Source organism: Lepidothrix coronata, unplaced genomic scaffold (genome assembly GCF_001604755.1).
Source record: "Lepidothrix coronata isolate B3197 unplaced genomic scaffold, Lepidothrix_coronata-1.0 Scaffold8, whole genome shotgun sequence".
Taxonomy (NCBI): Eukaryota; Metazoa; Chordata; class Aves; order Passeriformes; family Pipridae; genus Lepidothrix; species Lepidothrix coronata.
In genome coordinates this window covers 5,684,991-5,706,165 of record NW_016690188.1, presented here as the reverse complement: position 1 = coordinate 5,706,165, position 21,175 = coordinate 5,684,991, and the positions used below count along the sequence as shown (strand labels likewise).

The following is a 21,175-nucleotide window of genomic DNA, read 5'->3' as shown; positions in this document are numbered from 1 at the left end:
TCATCAGAAGCTTTACAAAAAGGCACTGAAGATCTACCAAAGGAACTCGCTTCAGCTGTTTCTCCAAGCTTATTTTAAATAGCAACAGAAGCAGCAGCCATATTTCTTCATCAGTATATCCATCTTGAATTACTGTTGTACAGAAACCTAGAAACTTTAAAAGAAATATGAAGTATTAACATCTGAAATTGGTTTAGCTTATTTTAAAGCATGATGAGAACTCAAGCTTTCCACTCTCACATTAAAAGTACCTCAAACGATGTATTGTTTTTGCAACACTTGTGTACTAACATCTCCCCATCTCCTAGTAACAGCACTCAAAGTTTTTTTTTTATACCTACTGGAGGCTCATTTTTTGAACAATGGCAATATTTCCCAGACAGTAATCCTTCTCTACCGCACAGATTTTCTAAATGCACCAGTAATACTGAAAACATAAATCAAGAGATTTTTCCCCACCCAGGTGTTATCACATATACTTAAAATACAGGATGCATGGGTAAAGGAGAACACAAATTAATCAAGAGATACATATTCTGTCTCTGGTGGAAATGCTCCAAGTGCCTCTTTTTGAACTATGAGATTTTATAGTTAAAAAATCTCTAAACAAATAATGTCAGGCGGATTCAGATATTTCCATAAGGAACACTGAAATCAGTTATAAAGTCAGCATTTTCACCATACAACTTTAATCATAGGGAACTAGCCTGTGAAGTGTGACCAGCACTCATCCAGCCTACAGGACACACTGCATGGATCTAACAGCTCACTTCCACAGGAAAGTCAGCCACAGTTCCACCTGTCCTCCATGAGGTCCCACCTCATTTCTCTTGCACTGCACAGGGACCAACCACATAACCCTGAGAGCTGCATTAACACATTGAGGCAACATAAAAAGTATGAGCCAGCATCAACTCCTCTTCCCATTTCCACTGGAACACAGAAATTAATCGTTTCTTCTATATGAGGGAGCCAAGATGTTTGATAAAGTGCCACAGCTGGAAAAGAGAGGCAGCAAAACTGTGCAGCTGTGAGTGAAGCCAATGGAAGTCAGGAAACCGAAGTTTCCAACAAGCCTGCAATAAACTCTGCTGAACATGAAGCTGAAACCTCAGGACAGCATCTACTCACAAAACATGCTCAGGACTAGATTGCAAACCCCATCCTCCCTCCCAAAAGAAAACACACACGCACAAAAAAGAAACCAAACTCACAAAAACCTGGGTTTTTTTACCTTAATCACGTTAATTAAATTGTTTTCAAGTAGACTGGAGAAGGCTGGACTGGCAGATGCTAGGTCTTCTCTTGGCTGTTGTTGACTCACTGCTTCTTGCACCTGACTTCTAATAAAAGAGACACAATCTGAGCAATAAATGAACAATTTAAGAGCTCATAAAGGCCTATTTACATCAAACTGAAGAAAAAAAACCCTGCATGGTTCAAAATGCCTTCAAATCAAAACAATGGTCAGTTACAGAGCACACACGTCTAACTCAATTTGTAGCCAGTTACTTACAATGCTGCTCAGCTACTTAAGCAACATTCCTGTAAACCTCAACTAGGAAGATGCAGGACAAAGGACTCTGCTCTGGTTTGCTGAACCCTTACTTAGGTTTGAAGTTCTGGGTTATTTACTTCTACTAAGACCTGAGCTGAGAACTTAAAGAAAAGTATGTCTTGATGGAAGGGAGGGGAAATAAAGAAGAACCTTCTAAGGTTCTTCTACATTCTAAGCACAAGATTTGCTTTCAAAGGATATAAGCAATAAATATCAAAAGGAAAACACTTACAAAATATCATGCTTGTTAAAGTTGGGCTGCAGATGTTGCAATGGAAAGAGAGATCTAAACTCAACGCCCATATTGACAAAAACAACTGATATATCTGCTATTGAAGGAATCCACAGTTTAGAGTGTTCATCACTGATGGAAGCTACAAATAAAAGACATGGAATGGATTAGTTTTAAATTTAGTTCTGAGCACTAGTTCCTTTCAAGGGAAACAAATAAGTTCAGCAATCTGCATCAGTTCTACCAGCTCTCATCTCAGAATTCTGAGTCGGTATATTGAACAATACGCCTGTGTTCAGAACGAGGAGAGGGTAAAAAAAGTCTAACATAGTATTTTACACTAGAGAAACATCTTGACTACATAACAGTTCAATTACTTTCAAGTTCCACCAATCTTCCATCGCAGCTCTCTTTCATCATGAACAGCAGAACAAGCAAGGCGGCAATATTTATTTCTAAGAGAATACATAAATTACTGTTTTGTATAAGTAAAGGTAAGAGGGAGTTATCATAGTGGGACTGGAAGGAAGCTAAGTAAGATTTGAAAATAGGCAAGGTTTCTGGAACAAAGTGCTAAACAAGGATCTCTCCCAGTCTTAATTCTTTGAATGTTCATTCATCATCTTGAACTGTTCATTCAGAATCAAGCCTAATGCCACCAAGGCACAAAATAAAGGAGGCTACATTCCCTCTCATACCAACTCACAGTCTCATTTTAAACAAGAATTAAAATATGGGGTCCAATTTGGAGAGGCCTGAGCAAATACTTCAAGAGAACCACGTCACTTTAACAATGTTAACTGGTAGCCTTAAATGAATGTGACTCTTGATGGATCTGAGTGAAGACATAGGGGAGGTACAAAGGAACTTGTAGTGGAGAAGTATTTAAGAGTACATATGAAGGCAGGCAAATACACACGACACCAGCAGCAGTATGAGCTGAAGGAGATCCTTCTAAGTGTTTTTGTGCAGGTGTATGATTCTCTTCACTTTTGCCATTTATCTGGAAAGTAAACCATGCAGTGCTACACACTGGGTATGACAATGTGAAAAACATCTTGTAGTCCTTAAGCTGTGAGTATCTGCATCTTCCAAAGTGAAAAAAGGAAAGGAGCTCATACTTTTGAGCAGAGTTGGGCTTCTCTTCAGGTCAGTTCTATTTGTGAAATACCAGACATGAATTTAAAAGGCTCTGTACTGGATGCACTGCTTTGCAGGTACGTGCCAGGACCACAGACTGTGGTTCAGCTTGCACACACTCAGTCGAGACCAACCCCCAGTATTTGTGCATTAAGTAAGAGAAGAGCCTACATTCATGCCAGAATCACAGAATAGAACTAGAACCTTTTACTTTCTCAGCAATACTTTTCTAAACTTGAGTGGAGAAATGCCTTCATTTAGGTGGCCACTTTTCCACCCTTCAAATACTTACAGTTTTTTAGTGTTAGCTCCATCAATCTGTCTAAAATCTGAGTGGAAACACAATGGTCAGGATGAATAGACATCATCTGTGGAGAGGAAAAAAAAAACACATGAAAAACCAAACTGCATGATGGCATTAGTTTTAATTTTAAAAAATCCCCAAAACCAAAAACAACCTACAATTCCTTGGCAGAAAAAATAAGAAACAGTAACAGATTAAAAAAATACCCAACCCCCAAAAAACAACCGCAAAGCCTCTAAAGCAAGATATACCAAGGAGAACAGAATACTCTGAATACCGATTATTTGAAGCAGTGCAAAGATGCTATGAATACTTTAAAATTAATTATTTACCATATCGGAATGCTGTAACCCCATGTTAGTTCATGAGAAAGTTCTGAGGGTTAAAAGAATGGAAAGTATCACAGATTCTTCTGAAACCTATTTGCATCTGTGATCAAACTGAACTTCCTGATCAGGAGTGGAGGCAACGGACTTAACTACACCCTTTTCCAGTCACAGGCAAGTTGAACATATGGAATACTAAACTGAAACAATGAATTCGTAGTTTTCCACAGAACTCTTAACAACAAAAACATGACTATGAAGTACAGTTCAGGTTTCCTGGAGCACTTCACTAGCCCAGCAAAACTTCTTTTTCTCCCCCAAGTGCTGGACAGTTTCCTCCTCTGTAAGTGATCTGAATTGGCTCACACTTCCTCCTCATTAGAGGAACAACAGGGCTCACAGAATGGGGGCAAGGCAATTTTTTACTGGCTGGAGGAAAGGACATGGAACAGCAAAATGTTTCCCTTTTGGCAAATGTAGAAAGCCAGTCAACAGACCCAGACTGCAATTTTAAAGGTGGTCCAGCTTTCTTTTTCTGTTTCAGGTACAGTTCGAACATGGTAAGTAACAGAATGGAGATTGGAGAGAAGCATTTTTGTGAGTAACAGCACTTTGTAAATTCCTGGGGATTCAGATACAGACATCTAGATAGGAGACAGCTACCACATTTCCTTTGAGAATGACTCCAGGCTTTTTCCTGAGCCATAAGGTACCTTTTCCAAGGGAAGATTATCTGACAATGCAGGTATCTCTGATGATTTAGAAGGTGATATGCAGAAATGGTACTTTTGCATATTGCAGCATGTATTTTTTTCAAAGGGTGGAAGGAAAAACAATTAACATTAGCTTGTGATTTGGCCCACACTATTAATATCATGAAGTCTCTCCTCACCTAGCATGTACTGTGTCCTTTTCAAATGCAGTAGCATATATGAACATGGACAGGGACATGCAGCTTTGCATTCACTCAAAGTGTGGAGAAAAAGCTATCTCTACTATTTTACCCCCAGTGACAATCAAAGTATTCGAGACCGGAGAACAAATCAGAACCCGGAAAAAAAAAAAAAAAAAAAAAAAAAAAAAAAAAAGAACGGCATTATTTAGAAGTTGTTAACCTAATGGAANGACTTCTTTATTTAGAAGTTGTTAACCTAATGGAACAGATTCACAAACTTTTCTGATTATTCCTGCTACAACTGGCTTCCAGGAAATATATTATACATGCACAGGGTATAACTGCGTGAATAGCACAGACTTACCTGGAAAAGCCATTTCAGAATTGGTATGGGACACAATATACAACTGTAAGAAGAACTCAAAAAACCACCAACAGCTAAATAAAGCTGCTGCTTTATATCAGAACTGTAAGAGAAGGATGGGGGTGAGGAAAGAGGATAAAAATCAATTAGTGGTTGAATCATTACTTTCACAAAAGCATAAGAACTTCCCCACCCCTCAGATCATCATCAACAGCAAAGAAAGATCTGAATATCCAAACCAGATGTTATTCACATGCTATTACCTATATAAAATGCTATAGTAATCAAACCTTGATTTGTAATAGCAATCAAATTTACAAATATCATTTAGAACAACTATCTTTTTCTCCAGAATGCCATAACATGCAGTTTGGAAACATTTATATCATTAGAGAATAAAAGTTTCAAATAATCATTGATTTACACCACTGTACTGCGAACCACTATGCCTGACTGCACAGACAGGCTGTTATGCTCACTGAGGCCAGTGAATAAGACTTTTAACTGTCCAATGACCTCTACCAACACTTTCAGAAGAAAAGAGAAAAAACATTGTTTTTAAAATACTCTTAAATAAAGGGTCTGAAGGCAATTAAAATCAAACAGCCTAATCTTACTGGGCAAATTTGTGAGGTGCAAAAAAAAGCTCTTAGAAAAACAGAAAGTATGGCATTGCTATCACTGAATTATTTTAGTTTTAGTCTTCCTTAGGGAGCTAGGTATGTAAAAGTCAGCTGAATTAATGATATCCAGTTTCCCACACACCCTTCTTCAGTTTCCTCTATTCTCTGTATCTACTAAATCAGGTAATTCTGTTGAGAGATCTGTGTCCTAACTCCTACATACACCCTCTACCTGTCTGACTGGGAAGACTTCCATGTGCCAACTGGGCAGCCAGTACGTGCCAGCTGTGCCAACTGGACAGAATGCATAAGCAATTAAATCATATTTGCCTTCTGCAAGGGATGATTAGTTTAATTCTCATTCCTCCAGTCACTGATTTACAAGATACTTTTGAAGCTTATAACCTTGTGATCTCCAAAACATATTAATAGAAAGGCCTGAAGCCAAAGGAGTGTATCACAAACATCACTTCCTCAAGAGATGAGAAGTCACTCTCCTCCTCTTCACACCCACAACTGCACATACACATGTATATAAAATCCTTTAATAGTAAGAGAATTCTCTCAGTTCCACTGATACATGTTTGCAATCAAATACCAACTGAAATAACCAGAATTTTTCAGGATTTACACTTGTGGCATTAGGCAAGAATTTGTCCAGCTATTTATAGTCTGACAGCCTTGTAAATATAGAACAGAAATGCCTATGAGTTCCATAGCACTTGTTTATATACACACAGACACACTGATTGCCTGTGAGTGACTGAGTCTAGCAGGTGTCAGAGATCATGACTCTCTGCAATCCTCATTAGGTGAAGCCTCAAGTCCCAGGCCCATCCAGGACAGAAGCACCAAAAGTCTTTCAGCAGACACAGTGTGACACTAGAAGGTCACAAATCAGTTCACCACAAAGGTCCTCTTTCTATCCGGGGATAGTTAAGCTTGTGTTCATTTAAACATTTCACTTCTGCATTTATCTTCCACAAGCTGGTCAGGTTATCAACAATAGCCCAATGCAGCAGAAATATGGAAGAGGCCAGAACAGCTCTTTGTTTCTTTATGTCTCACGTAAGAGGTTTTTTCAACAATTGCAGAGGAGGAAGGAAGGAAGCTTCAAGTTAAAATTTACTGTTCTGTAAAGCTAACCGAGCAAGGAAAATTCCAGGGAAAGGAAGTTAGTCTTGCCTACTTATTAAGAGAGCACGTTTATATGCAAAGATACTATTTTATCTTAAAACTGCTAACACTGAAGAAAATTGTATGAGTAAACACAACAAAGTAAAGAGGATATCCTTACTTAAGAAGCAGCTTTTCTATAGGATTTTGAGGGATGAGGTAAAAATTCCTCAAGTCAAGATTATGTTGATTGAAGATTTGCCCAGAAGCTGATAAATCAAATATATCTTCTCCAGGGTGGTAGTCAGGTATGGCATTGACTACTACTGAAAATCTCTTCGTAAACGCCCTGTAAAATTGAAAATTGCTTTTGTTAATTCAAATACTGAGAAGCTATTTGCTGCTTGAGACAATTATTTGCAGATGTTGAACACATCAGTCTTAAGTGAAAGTTGAATTGTTAAAATTACAGTAACACCCAGGGAAACCCACTCAACCCCAAAAGATATAAAAATGGTTCACATGAAACATATTAACAACAACTATTGCAAATGAAGAGAGGTTTGGAAAAAATAAGCTAGAAAAGCAAAGAACTAGATTTAATTGGTTTTGGAGTTGGAAGGACCTGTGTTCTTCTGAGAGATCTTCATCACCACTGGCATTCTCCTCATTTTCTCCATCGGAAACACTGTCGTCTCTTTCTATGTCTTCCTGTAATCGCTTTTCTAGTTCATCTACCCTGAAACAACAGTAGCAGCAGAGCACATCGTCACCATTTTGTATTTGCAACAGAAGGGAACAAAATCCAAGCTCTGAATGTGAACCCAGGAGTCAGTAGCCAGTTACACATGACAAAAGCACTTGAGACACTGCATCTGTGTAAAAATCAAGCATCTTGCTATTCCAAGGCACAAAGCGAATGTTTCCCAAAACCTAATGAATTTCCAACAGTGCAACCAACCACTAGTTTGTCAGAGACGAATACACTCAACCAATTTCTGTTAAATTTTTTTGTAATTGCACAAAATTTTCAATCTCGTGGCTGAATTTTTAATTTTTTTTTTTTAAATACCAAACAAATATTTTATTTGTTAAACAGTATTAGTTATAGGAGTATCCATTACTCCATAGTCAGTCAGCCCATAGTTACAAGGGTCAGATTCTTTAATCAGAACAGCTAATCACACATACATACCTATCACCACCACTTGCCACTAGCACATAAACCATATTTCACTTCCTACCCAAAAGATCTCTTGCAAGAACACTCGTTAGTTCTGTTCACTGACCTGTGTAGCCTACTCAGACACCAATAGTCTACACAACTTTGGGAACCAAAACTGAGCTACAAATACCTTTGAAGAAACTAGTACAGTCAGTCTACATAAATATTCCTATTTCATGCCTGACCAGCAGCTGCTAGCTGGCTCAGTGACCTACAACGAAGACATCAGTAAATTTAGTCTGGCTCTTCAAGGGTAGGCAGACGCATCACAAATCACTCCTTATTGCCTGGAAGGAGCCTGTCATTCAGCTTTTAGAGTTAAGCCACACTTGTAGGTCCTGTCAGATGTATGTTGGTACCATCAGCAGGCAGAGCTTAGCTTGTTGCTCATCAAACTCCATCAGTTTGGGGGAGATGAGGTAAATCTAAGCTTCTACAACACCATCCCAAATTTTTCAAACCAGCTTTAAGAAACAAACCTCCTAGATTCTTCTTTTTCCTTCAAGAGGTTTTCTAAGCTGTTCACATACGACACCTTGGTCACAGGAGGAGTCTTAGAAAGCTGTAAATGAAATAGTAAGAAATTAAAAAAATACCACAAGCTATCAATTCATTCATAATATTGTATTAGACAATAAACACAATGAAAATAGAAACCTCTTCCAATTTCAATGATATTTTACACGCAGATAAAAACCCAAAGGAGACCCTGCAAAGGAGACCCTGCAAAACAGGATGATTAACAGGTTAGGTTTCTCAGTCCCCTGACAATTTCACATAATAGTCAAATCTCTCTCAGTGACTAATTTAGAAATGACTACTCTTCACAATAGATCTGAACAGCGAAGCAAAAATCTGCACCTCTGGGGCTGACCTCCAGCTAACCGTCACAAAGAGCATTAGCATCAGAAGCCTTTGACCCCACAACTTTATTAGTGTCAGCCACTGAGACCCTGGGAATCTCCATTCTTGTGCACAAGGCAAGAAACTCCAAAAATAATTCAGGACCCTTTTCTTAGTTTCAGAGTCCCTGGAGGGTAAAGTACCAGTGTTTGTTAAACTACCTCTAAAACCATCAGACAGACCAAAACTTCCAATTAAAATCCTAATAAAAACTGAAATTAAGAAGCTAATAAGTAGAATTAAAAAAACAAAAACAAAAACCCACAAACCAAACAACATGCAAAGTCTTAACTAATTTTGCTAGTGGCTTGTTTTTCAGTGGCCAGTCTTTTATTCAGCTTGTAGCAGACACAGATTTTAAATCTTTTACAGCCATGACTATGCTCTTTGGACAAGCACAGCCCCTCTGACATCACCTTGCTCTTCAGAGATACCTTTCAAATGTAACAAGCAGCATGACTTAGTGTGGGAAATATTAAGGTAAGAAGTCTTCAGCTTTCCCACATTTTATATCTGGTTAAAATGTCTAAAATGACTGTTGAACAACTGAGGAATCAAAACTTTATTCCAATGTGGACATATGCCCCTTCACACAACACAAGAGAAGAATGTTAGTACATGCAAAAACCACGGTCACAAAAATGTTGGGACAATTTCTAACTGCTTTGTCTTACTTGGAAATCAATTATGTAGGCCAGGCCAAATGTTGTGGTCACATACATATGCCACAAACATTTGATCTAGGCTGCATCTGTTTATCAGGTTTAATCATTAATTACGTAGACACGTTGGCTAAGGTTGTGGAATATGTATGTAACCACAGAAGTCTGATCTATAACACTCTTGCATAATGAATCAGAAGGACAGATAAAATAATTATGGCTCTTCAACATCTGCCCATGGAGATAGTAACTCAGTCAACAAATAAACCATTCCAGAGACTGAAAAACATGAGGAGAAGGGGAGAAGGTAGAGAACATTTTTACAGGTATTCTGCTGTTCGTTTTCCACTGCAGGAACTAGTGGTAGGCTGACCCCAGCCAGCAGCTAAGCACCACACAGCTTCTTCATTTCCCCATCCACTCGTGCTGGGCAGTGAATAAGAAGAACAAAGGCAAGGGAACACATCGGTCAAGATAACAACAGTTTAATAAGGAATAAGGGGGAAAAGAAAAAGTGATTCAAAGGCAGTCACTCAGTACCTCTCACAAGCAGAAGGATGCCCAGCTAGGCTGAGTAATGGCTACATGCCAGACAAACACCCCCTGCTTGGTTTTGATTGCTGAGCATGACACTACCTGGCATGGAAAATACCCTTTGGTCATCTGGGTCTGCTTCCCAGGCCCTGTTCCCTCCCAGCTTTTTGTCTACTCTATGGGGACAGTGTGGGAGGAAGAGAAAGCCTTGATGCTGTGCAAGTACTGCTCCACAATAGGTAGAAGACTGGTCTCTTACCAACACCAGTTTTGTCTGAAACACACAGCACCATACAGCTGTGACAAAGAAAATTAACTCCAACCGAGCCAGGCTCAGTACAAAATCCCTTTGTTTAAATGCAGCCATTTCCAACCTGTACCAGCTATCAGTAATGTCACACACTAAGACCTACTGCAGGACCTTCCTTATTAAAACATTATTTTACAATAAAACTTCAAAATCACTACTTATTTGACAAGCTTTGATTGAACAAATGACCTAATTTTTAAAAACACATATCAATTCATCACTGTAATATCCTGTAAACAGGGATTGAAAAGCACTTCATTTATCCCTTATGAGCAGAAGTCATTCAGCTTTTTGAAATCCTTTCTGAAATACTTCCAATTTCCATGAAATACAACCTGAAAGAAAACATTACACTTACTTGTACACAAATCTGACTGTGTCAAGGATATATGACTGGAGCCTAGCACACAGATCTCTCAATGTCTACATCTGGCTGCACAATCCTTCAGACATTCCAAGGACAAGCACAGTAACAAGCACATCCCTGCTCTGATTACATTGTAACTGTACAGTATAGGACCCTTAAGCCAAACAACCAGTTTTACAGGCAAATAATTCTGAATTTTCATGCATTATGAGTAAGGGGGAAAACCATATAAAAAGGTAACAAAACAAAGCTGATTATCTGCTATCTCATTCCACTTTGCTGCAGCTTTAATGGGCACAATGACAAGCAGCAAGAGGTGTAGAATAGATTTTTGATTAAAATTCACATAAAGTAACTGTTATCAATCAGTCATACACATTCTGACTTATTACCAAGGGGTTCTACTGACACCATTTAAGACAAAAACTTGACTATTTGATTCTACAACAATATGTCTCTGTCTGTTACAAAAATTGAGTAAATAGTCATGGTTTGTGGATGGTAGTGGAATAGGTACTAGAAGACAACTGGACATAGATGTTGGAGCAAATTGTTATGTGTTTATAAAACTGAGCTGAATAGCAGAAATTAGTTCTCTAGAATAGCTGAACAAGTTGCTGTCTGTCTATATCAGCTGGAACAAGTGAGGTTGCAAATGACTGATTTTTGAGTATGAGATTTCATTCAACAGGGCCTCTCTGTTTTGGTGGCTACTTACTATGTAGAATTTCATTCTCTTAAACTTTGAAACACAAGGTAACAATTTAGCACTCACTGGGCCTTGCACTGTGCTAAAATCTATATTATTTTTCTTGCAAATAACACCCATAAAAGAATACTTAAAAGAACATGCTTTTTTGGGTTATAGACACTTACATGAAGCTTCAGGAATGGAGTCACAGTGTCCTGAGAAAAACTGTCACAAGATTCTTCTGGGGTCCCTATCTGTGGCTTGAGACTTGAGCAGAGAACTTTTTGCAGTGGCATGAATGCTTCTTCATCATCATCATCATCATCATCCTCATAATCTAGAACAGATTCCAAAAACTCATCTTCACTATCAAAGCCGCTTTGAGATTTTCCATTCAGCTTGGACTTGTCTGTAGAGGTGTTTTCAACTTTTAACTCTCCTGAGGATTGTGAAGATGTATGGCTGCTGTCCTCGCAACATTCTCTCAAAGGCAATGAAAGGGGAACATTGTTACCAGTCTCCTCTGAGGGTGCAAGTTCCCCAGATACTTCCATTGTATAAGAATCAGAAGAACTTCCAGAAGTCCTGTGTTTTGTTTTTGAAAAACTGTTGCTGTATTGAATACTGTTTATGTGTGCTTTATTGTGTTCGTGTCTTTCTGCTTTTTTCCCATCCTGCTCTTTCTTAGAAGCATCCAGTACCTGAGATAAGCCAGCAATCTTGAGAGGAGATTTCACACTCTTTGTTTGTGTTAAGCAGTGGAGAGAAGGCAACACAGTACTTTTTTCCTGAGAAAAAGGAAGGGACTTTTCCAAGAGAAAACACGAGTTAGCCAGCTGCAATTGATTCTCTTTGGTATCCACAACAGAAATATGGTTATTTTTATCAGGTCTGTGTGCAGAATATGAAGATGGCAAACCTACAGTAGAGCAATTATTTTTCTCCTTTTCCTCGCTCGAGTTAAGGTGTTCCTTTGAAAGAGCAGAATCATGTCTAGACAGGGCAGCAACATCCCTCAGTTGTATAACACCATCATGAGTAGACTTTAAAAGGATATTTTTTACAAAGTCAGTCCTCCTATTCTTGCATTTTGAAGATGATCTACTAAAAGCAGGGTCATTCAAATTCGATACATCAGATTGATCTGAACTGTCTTCATCCACACTCATGGCAGTTTGTTTTCTTTTCCCAGGAGAGTCTCTTTGTTTGGATGTCCCAGAAGACACCTTAGCTGGAAGGCAGTGTGAAGGAACAGCTGGGCTTTTGGGCAAACCAGAGGTCATGTCAGATGATGTTCTAAATACATGTGGAGAAGATGCCTCATGGTTTTTTAAAACCTGCTTTAGCTTTGGTTGAGATGGGTCATCTATGAAGTGTTTGAGAAAAAAGTAAAACACAGTTGTCATGTTTAAAAATAAAAATAATAATAAAAAAATCAAATGTATAACAGCTTACCCTTTAAAGAACTAACTTCTGTTTTTAAGTCAACTAGGACTGAAATTTTTATCAGAAAGTACAAAACTTCCATTCTGATTGAATACAATGGACCACAATTAAGACTTAGCTGATACTGTAATGCTATTACTGTAACTAATTTGGAAATTAATTTAAATCTGTTTATTATAAAGCAGCTCAGTAGCCACCATAGAAACACTGGAATCAATCAGTCTTTGGAAAGAGACAATAGCCCAATTAAAATATGGGACTGGAGTAAAGTTCCATATTATAGATATAAATAACAAGCAGCATGAAAAGTATTTTGGAAATACTTCAATAATTTTAACCGTGGGCATAAAAAAAAAAGGCATTCAGAATACAAAGAAATCTGGTTTTAGACTATGGTTCTGTGGAATCAGAGCCCACCTTCCTCATCATGCTTTCCTGCTTCCTGTCTCAAGCTGGCACCAGCACCTGGACACATCACAGAGAGCTACTTCATGAAGCTGATGTGGCTGAGAACTTCCCAACTCAATTTTGGCACTGCTGGCCAAGTGCTTCTGCAAGTGGAAAGTGATGCAGAGCAGCAAAGAGTCTGGTGGGTTTCCACAGCTATAGACTCTTCTTTTTTTTTTTAAATTTTATCGTACTGACCTACCTCAAGCTTCTATTCATGTGAGCTTTTTAGATTCAGATCTATCTCCTGAACAAAATGATGTGGTTAAAAGGGACAAAAAGCAACAAGAATACCAGCTAAACTTTAGTGATTTGTTCAACAAGAATGTTCTTTTTGGATTAAGCTGAAAGGCAAAATTTATTAACCACCACAGTAAATGTGGATTATCCAAAATGCAAGAGAAACCATAAAAATAATCTGAGATTAAGGTTTTAAGACAATGAAATATCATGACTTCTAATTAAGTCACAAATTATCTGTTTTACACTAAAATCACAAATTACTTTTAAATCACTTCAAACTTGCCATATTAGAAATAACACTGACCATACAGCAGTAATTAGTTTTTTTAGTGAGATAAAACAGAAAACATAACTTCAAGAAAAAAAAGCCATTAAAAAGAGACACTAAGTGATGAATCTGATTGTTTAATTAATTCCATATTAACAGCACTGCTCATACCTGAGGCAGTCTCCCTTGAACTAAAACATGGTATTTTTCCTAAAGGACACCCATTTCCCTAAAAATAAAGACAGAGGAAGGAAACAAAGTTAATTGCATGCTTTTTAAAACTAGGATGCTGACATCTCGAGCCAAGTGTTGAATCCAGCACAGACATAGTTCCACACATCCCCAGAAATACATTAATAGACTTCAAGACAAATTTAAAACAAAGCTGCAAAAATCTCAAATAAAGAACTCAACCCAAATTGTATGTATTTTCTTCAGATTAAAAGAGTGAACATAACTCAACCTGTAATGAAATACTACATTCTTAATAGGACCATTCCCATCTCTTTCTAAACACTGTGGCTTAAATGCATAAATCTGAACTGCTATTAACTGCAACTTCTGAATAGCAGAAATTTGCCAGTCTGTTCCCTAAGCTACACTGTAAGAAAACACAAGGTTATAAGGCATTTAAGATAAAGGCGTTTTTTTCTACAAAATACAATTTCAAGTTACAATTTCTATTGCATTTCCATGTTTACATCTAGCCCAGAATAGCTTCCCTGCTTTTAAACTAGGATTTTTCTTTTATTGTAAAATGACTAAGAACTGGCTTACCCAAGCACGACCTAAAACTTAAAACAGCATAGCAAAAGAACATGAACTTTTGTTACATCTGAAAAAGGCAGCACCAAGAATCTGCTCCTACACTGCAAACTTAAAAAAAAAAAAATTAAAAAAAATTTAAAACTTCACATGCACAATGGGCCAGTGATTTCAACCTTTAATGACCCTTTTAAACACACCTGATGCAATACACTTGTTCCTGAGAGTGGTTTTACAGGATGTGGCTTAGAGCGTTTCAGTTCCTGTTTCTTCTGTTCCCTTTCTCTGCGGGGAGCTTCCAATGACAACCTAAATGCAGAATCAGTAGGAGAGCAGGGCAATTTCAAGGGGGAACCTGGGCTTTGGCACAGAGATGTGGTGCTCACAGTGCCAGTATTTCTAGCGCAGGCTTTTCGAGCATCAGCTTCTGGTGGTGAAACACATTTGTCAGAGTCTGAGCTAGTGTCTGCTAGATCCACACAGTCATTTCTCTCTTCCCAACTATTTCCATAAGACAATGGTGCTCTTCCTACACCCAGAAAACTCTCATTTCTCTCCTGTTCTGGCTTGACAGTCTTATCCTCTTTGGCCAAGAAATTGCTCAGAGACCCTGTGGTAACAAAGAGTTTCTTAATCTCAACTTTTGGGTACAATGAACCTGACGCCTTCCATACTCTGCCATTCTCTAAAATATTTACGCTGTCCTTTTCCTCAGTTCTTTTTCGAAAGGCATCTACCACAGGACTTGTTTGGTGTTTGGTCTGGCATCTTTTTCTCCTGACCTTCTTTGGAGAAGATATTTTCCTTTCAAAACCTTCAGCACGTAGAACTGACAGTCCCATTCCTGCATCTTTTACATTTCCTCTGTCTGGTGAACACAGCACTATTCTGTCTTTACGGCCAAGGTCTAAGAGAGAAAAGAAAAGGCAAATTATTCACAAATACAATATTGGAAGAAAAAAAAACACAAAACAACAAACCTTCTTGTACTATATTACTTGATATTTTATCTCTCTCTCACACATAATTCAAAGTAAATTTACTTAATCATTCAGTTTTGGTATTGCCATGTGACTTATTTCATATCAAAGAATCACGTGATCTACAACATAGGTTCAATTGTTATAAACAATCTAGCTTAAGTAAGACAATAACTTGAAATAATAATTACATCACTATTTAAAGAAATTAATTTTAATAGGAAATTGACATTTTCAGTTACATTATTAGGAAAAAAATTAAAATGTGCACATTTTGACCTATTCGGTAGGCTATACTCGTTATGTTGCTGCACCAATCTGGAATGAGATTGGACTATAATTCTACACATTTATATAATTAAAATTCATATAAATTTATTCCATATAAAAACTACATATTTACCTTGACTTAAAACTGGTTTGAAGAACTCTGTAATGGTCTGGTTTCTGAAGAGAAAAGAAAATATAATTTTATCTTTTTAAAAGAACAATATCTAAATGCCCATACAGTAAATATTCATAAAATTAAAATACTGTAATTTATTTCTACAGATTTTTCAATGCCAATAGCTCTTAGTGCTGATAAATCAGAAAAAGCATCATCATCCCCTTCACCTTCTAGCCTTCACCCTGCTTGACTAATGAAGTCAACCTGTCAGTTTCCTCACTCAAACTGTTTTCTTTATCATTCTAACAAGTCTAAACTACTCTTCCAGCTTAAACTAAGTTTTCCTGAATAGGACCAACCTTCACCTGCATCCAGTATTCTAGGCAAGACCTCGCCAGCACCTTTTGTGATGGCATTTAACAACCTCCCCATCTCCACTATCACTTTGAACTGATAACTACTACTAGTTTTTGTTTGGGTTTTATTAAGGTTTGCAGTGGTATAAAGCCAGGCTCATCGTTCCTCTCAGTGACTAAACCCTCTTCGATGCATTATTGGTTTCAGTCAGGTCTAACCACAAAGTCCTACCTGCAAGTTGTAAAGCTCAAATAATCCTGTAACCTTCTTCTTGTGCCACGAAGTCCTACCTGCAAGTTGTAAAGCTCACATAATCACGTAACCTTTTCTTGTGGTCTAAAAGCCTTTGTGCACCACTGCTTGTTGCCTTTCTCGTACATCTGGTGCCAGGCTGGGATGCAAATTCCTATATGCACTATTACCCGACTGCTCAGCAGGATTTGTACCCTTAACAATGCACACATGTCAGTGGTCTCCCTCACAGCACCCAGCACCAGCATTTTCTGGCTTCCAACAGAAACAGCAGTCTACAACCACCTACAAGACAATTAATAGCTTTAATTCAGAGGTATGTTCTCTGGCAACAACAAGTGGAACATGTGAACTCCAAGGTGTTTCTCCACTAGAGAATATTGTTTCTAAAAATGGGCAGATTGAGCAATGTGCAACTTGAACACTAAAATACATCAGGATCTATGAACTTGCTATCTTCATCTTCTCCCACACAGTTTACTAATGACTTCAAGGTTATACTTACGCCTGTCTCGGAAGTGTCTCTTCAAACAAAATATTGGTATGAGAAAGCAAGAACACAGATTGGTTTAAGACCTTCTTCCCTATTTTGTTACCTTTCTGTACCTTCCAACAGTGCAACAGTGACAACCAAGGAAACACTTATTTATTCCAGATTCTAAACTAACATATTCAAGCATCCATACATGCCTGTATTCCCACAGAGTCAGTAACCATTTTTGAAGTTTAGGCCAGAAGAACCCACTGCTCGCTCATACAAACTGAATTTGGATTTAATTTTTAATCTTTCTTTAAGCTTGTAACTTTCACTTTTGCATTTTCTCACATGGCTTTTGCATTTTTAGCACCTATAGAAATACAAAAAGCTGTTTATAATGCACTGATACTTCTTAGGTCAGGCTACTGGCAAGCAGTGATGTTTAAAAATACTGTAATTTAATGAAAAGCCACCTGTAATCAGAACGTGTGAGTGCATAAAACTGGGGTTTTTTTGGCTTACTAAAGAGACCAGAAAAACTACTTGCCAAAGACTAGCTGCCTCCAATCTGTCTCAGCTCAATTTGACATAGGGCAAAATATGCATGTTCTTCCCACATGCTACAACAGTGTTAAAGAAATTTTTGACACCAGGCTCTCAACTCCATTAGATAGGTTTACTGGCACAAATCAGTCATCTGGTAGCCCAAGCTGGTGCCTCAAAAGATGGGCCACAAAAAAAGGAAATCCCTGGACAACTACACCCTTACGATCTAAACTCCCCATCCCTCACGGGAGTCCAGACCAATAGTGATTTAAGGGTCTGGGGTCTTCTCACTCTTCTTTGGTTCACTGTTTCATTACTCAGTGGTTGCTGTGTGATCATCTTCACATCCTCTTCAGTCTTTTTTGGACAATTCTGTGGTCCATGTTGTAATACAGTTGTTACTGTTCATATACGACAATTTATGGGCTGTCCACTCCAGCTATTAATTTTTAAGTAATATTTAAGCTGCTAACTTCGTCTATTCTAACTCTCACTAATGTTCAGGGTGTTAGCACCAGGTTTTGCTATAATACATCTTTCACTCACACAACAGAGCCATGTAGTTCAAGTAGAGTTCAACTTGTGGCCTAACTCTTGCTGCTTATGTCACTCAGCGCTCAGCTACTTTCAAATAATACAAAATTTTCAGCACACAGGATCTCCACATCTCAGTTCAGCAGAAGAATCAAAAGGCTCAAATGCAGGTTTATTCTCTTCTGCCGACCAATTTCTCTTTCTGCCCTAGACCACCTTGACCTCACCTGCTCAAAACACAGCTGTCTCCACCTCACATTCCTCAGACACACCCGATGCTTGCATGGACTGCTCTCAAGCTGCAAAATCATCCACTGCCCACAGCTTTCCACACTGCATGTCTTTCCAAATCCTTTCTATTTTCCTAACTAAGCAACTGAACTTTCTGCCCAGTTAAAGCCCCATCCACCGCTGGCAGGGCAAATCTCATCTTCAGTTACCTTTCAAATTCTTCTTTTCACCTAATCTTGGAAGACAAACCATGAAAGACTGAACAGTTAAAGATTAATTCCTCAAACCATCGACCATTGGCAAAAAAAAAAAAAGTTTGTATATATATATATATATATATATATGTATACATATATATAAACACCAGTCATTCAGTGTCCTTTCACTCTAATCCACCCCAAGGGATCTTGTGTTACTCTTGCCTTCAGAGGTGGGTCATAACAAAACCAAAACCAAGGCCTTCCACCATCTTTGTCCTTGTTTCCACAGCCACTGATTCCAAATGACCGTTTAAGTCCTTCACACAGCTGTCTTTCATTCTAAATGCAAGACCTCTGTAGCAAAACTCTTGTTTATTCCATAATTATACAAAGCCTTGTACAACATAACTGAGGGAATGGAAGCACTTCCCTTTTCCCTGGGATAAGTTTTATTTGAATGAAGAGATGGAGAGTGATTTGCCTTAGACTACTGGTTTGAAAGTACTTATCCACCAATATTTTCTCCTTTGCATTTGTAACTCTGCTTTTTGGAAGTACAAGGGATAGGAACTGTCCAACCAGGATTCTGTATTGTATCTCAGTCAAGGAAGTGTACTAGAAACTTCAGACAAAACAAAGGGTGAAAAGAGAAAAAAGAAAGCATGTAATGCAGTACAGGGAAGAACATGAGAAAGAACTGGGCTTTCCAACTGCTTTTCACATACATGTGAAAGCACAAAGAGAACATGTGATTTTTTTTTTTATGTGAATGGGGCCCTGACTCTTCACAAACCATTTACAGGTTGTTTTAGTAAGAAGTTACTGGGTTTCACTCTTTACTACCTAACATGAAAATCACAGTTGTTTAATGTATATTTATCAACAACTACACAGCTCTGGTTAACACTTTATGGCAAAATATATAAATTCAGCAAAACCTTTTATCCCTCCTCCAGAATTACTCCCCCATTTTTGTGAAATCTCTCATCTTGACTGAGACACCAAGGAGACCACTAAAAACCCCCGAGAAAATGTAAAAGCCATAAATGATCTTGCCTGACAAAGAAAAACGCTACACTGCCAGGAGAGGAACCTAACAGACCTTTCGGCCTTTCAAAACTAAGGATACAACCCGCACGAAAGAGGAAAGGAGGAAATTCACTTGTCTAAAAAGACAAATCCCTGAGCATTTGGTAGAAGTAACCAACTTTTACAGCCCCATAGTGCTAATCTCTGACTGGATAAAAACTGTCCTTTTAAAAGGAAACACTAGCAATAGCTCAGAGAAAGGAAATCCAGGTAATGTAGGGATAAACTACAAGAAGTTACATCTTTGATGTAACTTTGATGTAGCGTCTTGAAAAGCACTGCAAAAATAGAAAAAAAACAAACCAAACACAACAAAACCATTCAGAATAGAAAGTCACACAAAAAACCTCACAGTGTTTTAGATACCTGCAGTAAAACTGAAACTACATAGTTTCACTTTCTCAGGCAAGAAAGGATGCAAAACGAACCGAACTTTTACCTTCTCCCCTTTCTTTAGACGTAGGTGCTATCAAAAAAAAAAAAGATCAGAACAAAATAAGGCGCTGCTAACGGCATGAGAAAATTTTTACTTGTCTCATTCTGTAGGAAACAAAGGTTATTTAACTCGGTGGCCTCCAAAAAAACCTCACCAACTCTTTATCTGAATTTGGATTTCTAGTTAGCAGACAGGTTCTAAAAACTGTCACTGACTGCCACCGCTTCCACCGCAGACCGTGTCCCGCAGCACCGTTAGCGGCACAGGTCCCGGTCGGAGCGGGTTTGGGAACGGAACCTACGGCACCCCAAGTTCTCCGTTAGAGCCGAACCGCTGGAGCCGCTCAAGCTCCACAGACGGGCTCGCCAGCACCGGGGCGTGAGACGGGAGAGCACACGGGCACACGTGGGACGACTCCAGCATCCTGAAGGGTGTGCTGGAGACGCCAGCCAGAACTCGGCTGGACACTGCCAGACCCCTTTCCCTTGGGCCAACGAACCACCGGCACCACGTGCAAGTACCGATGAGGCGGCACCGGCCCCTCCGCGGCTGGAGCACCGCGGGGCTCTCACACCCCGCCCGCCGAGCGCCGGGGGGGCTCCCGGGGATGCTCCCAGGGCGGCCCCGGTAACCCTCGCCGGGACGCCCCCTGCCACCCGTCCCGGGCGCGCCGGAAGCCGCGGCGCCGACAGGGGCGGCGACAGCGGCGGCGACGACCCTCCCCTGCGGTACCTGCCGTCCTGGGCCACCTCCCTGCCCGCGGCCGTAACATGGCGTCGGGACATGGCGACAGGCGGGCCCGGCGACGGCAGCCCCTCGCCGAGCGGGCGGGTCATGGCGCGGGCGGCCCGGCGGGCCCCACACGGGCGAGGGGAGCGGCGGCTGCGGCCGCCCCCAGCACCATCGCAGGAGCCGCGGGCCGAACAGTCCCTCCCGGCGGGGGTTACGGGACGGGCTGTGCCCGCTGTTCCTTCAGTGGGAAGGCTCGGCCGCTGATTGGCTGAGCGGCTGCGGGAGCCGCGCCTTCCATTGGCTACTCGCCGCCGGGGGCGGGACAGGGAGCTGGAGCGCGGCTGTGATTGGCTATCGGGAAGGCGGAAGGCGGGCTGAGAAGAGGAAGGGTGGTTTGGCGCTTTGGTCTGGTGCCACTCACCCCGCCGCCGCTCTCTGATTGGTGCGCTCGGGGCGGGCCCTCCCATCCTCCGCGAGGCTTCGCGCCCGCTGCGCGCCCGACGCGCGCCGGCCGTTCGCGGTTCCCCGGTGCG

General features: G+C 39.8%; 1 protein-coding gene across 1 annotated transcript in view; it reads right to left on the bottom strand.

Annotated features, from left to right (window-relative positions):
- The window catches only part of SLF2 (SMC5-SMC6 complex localization factor 2), a 28,598-nt gene extending 7,816 nt beyond the window's left edge, over positions 1-20,782 (bottom strand). Inside the window, exons 1-13 of the mRNA XM_017804098.1 lie at positions 20,643-20,782; positions 15,803-15,846; positions 14,620-15,326; positions 13,826-13,883; positions 11,436-12,616; positions 8,263-8,345; positions 7,184-7,297; positions 6,740-6,907; positions 4,820-4,922; positions 3,223-3,298; positions 1,791-1,932; positions 1,235-1,343; positions 17-154 (exon numbers count right to left, since the gene is read on the bottom strand). Coding sequence (XP_017659587.1) covers positions 17-154; positions 1,235-1,343; positions 1,791-1,932; positions 3,223-3,298; positions 4,820-4,922; positions 6,740-6,907; positions 7,184-7,297; positions 8,263-8,345; positions 11,436-12,616; positions 13,826-13,883; positions 14,620-15,326; positions 15,803-15,846; positions 20,643-20,746 — 3,027 coding nt within the window. The 5' untranslated portion in view covers positions 20,747-20,782. The remainder of the gene's footprint in view (positions 1-16; positions 155-1,234; positions 1,344-1,790; positions 1,933-3,222; positions 3,299-4,819; positions 4,923-6,739; positions 6,908-7,183; positions 7,298-8,262; positions 8,346-11,435; positions 12,617-13,825; positions 13,884-14,619; positions 15,327-15,802; positions 15,847-20,642) is intronic.
- Between the last annotated feature and the right edge of the window lie 393 nt (positions 20,783-21,175).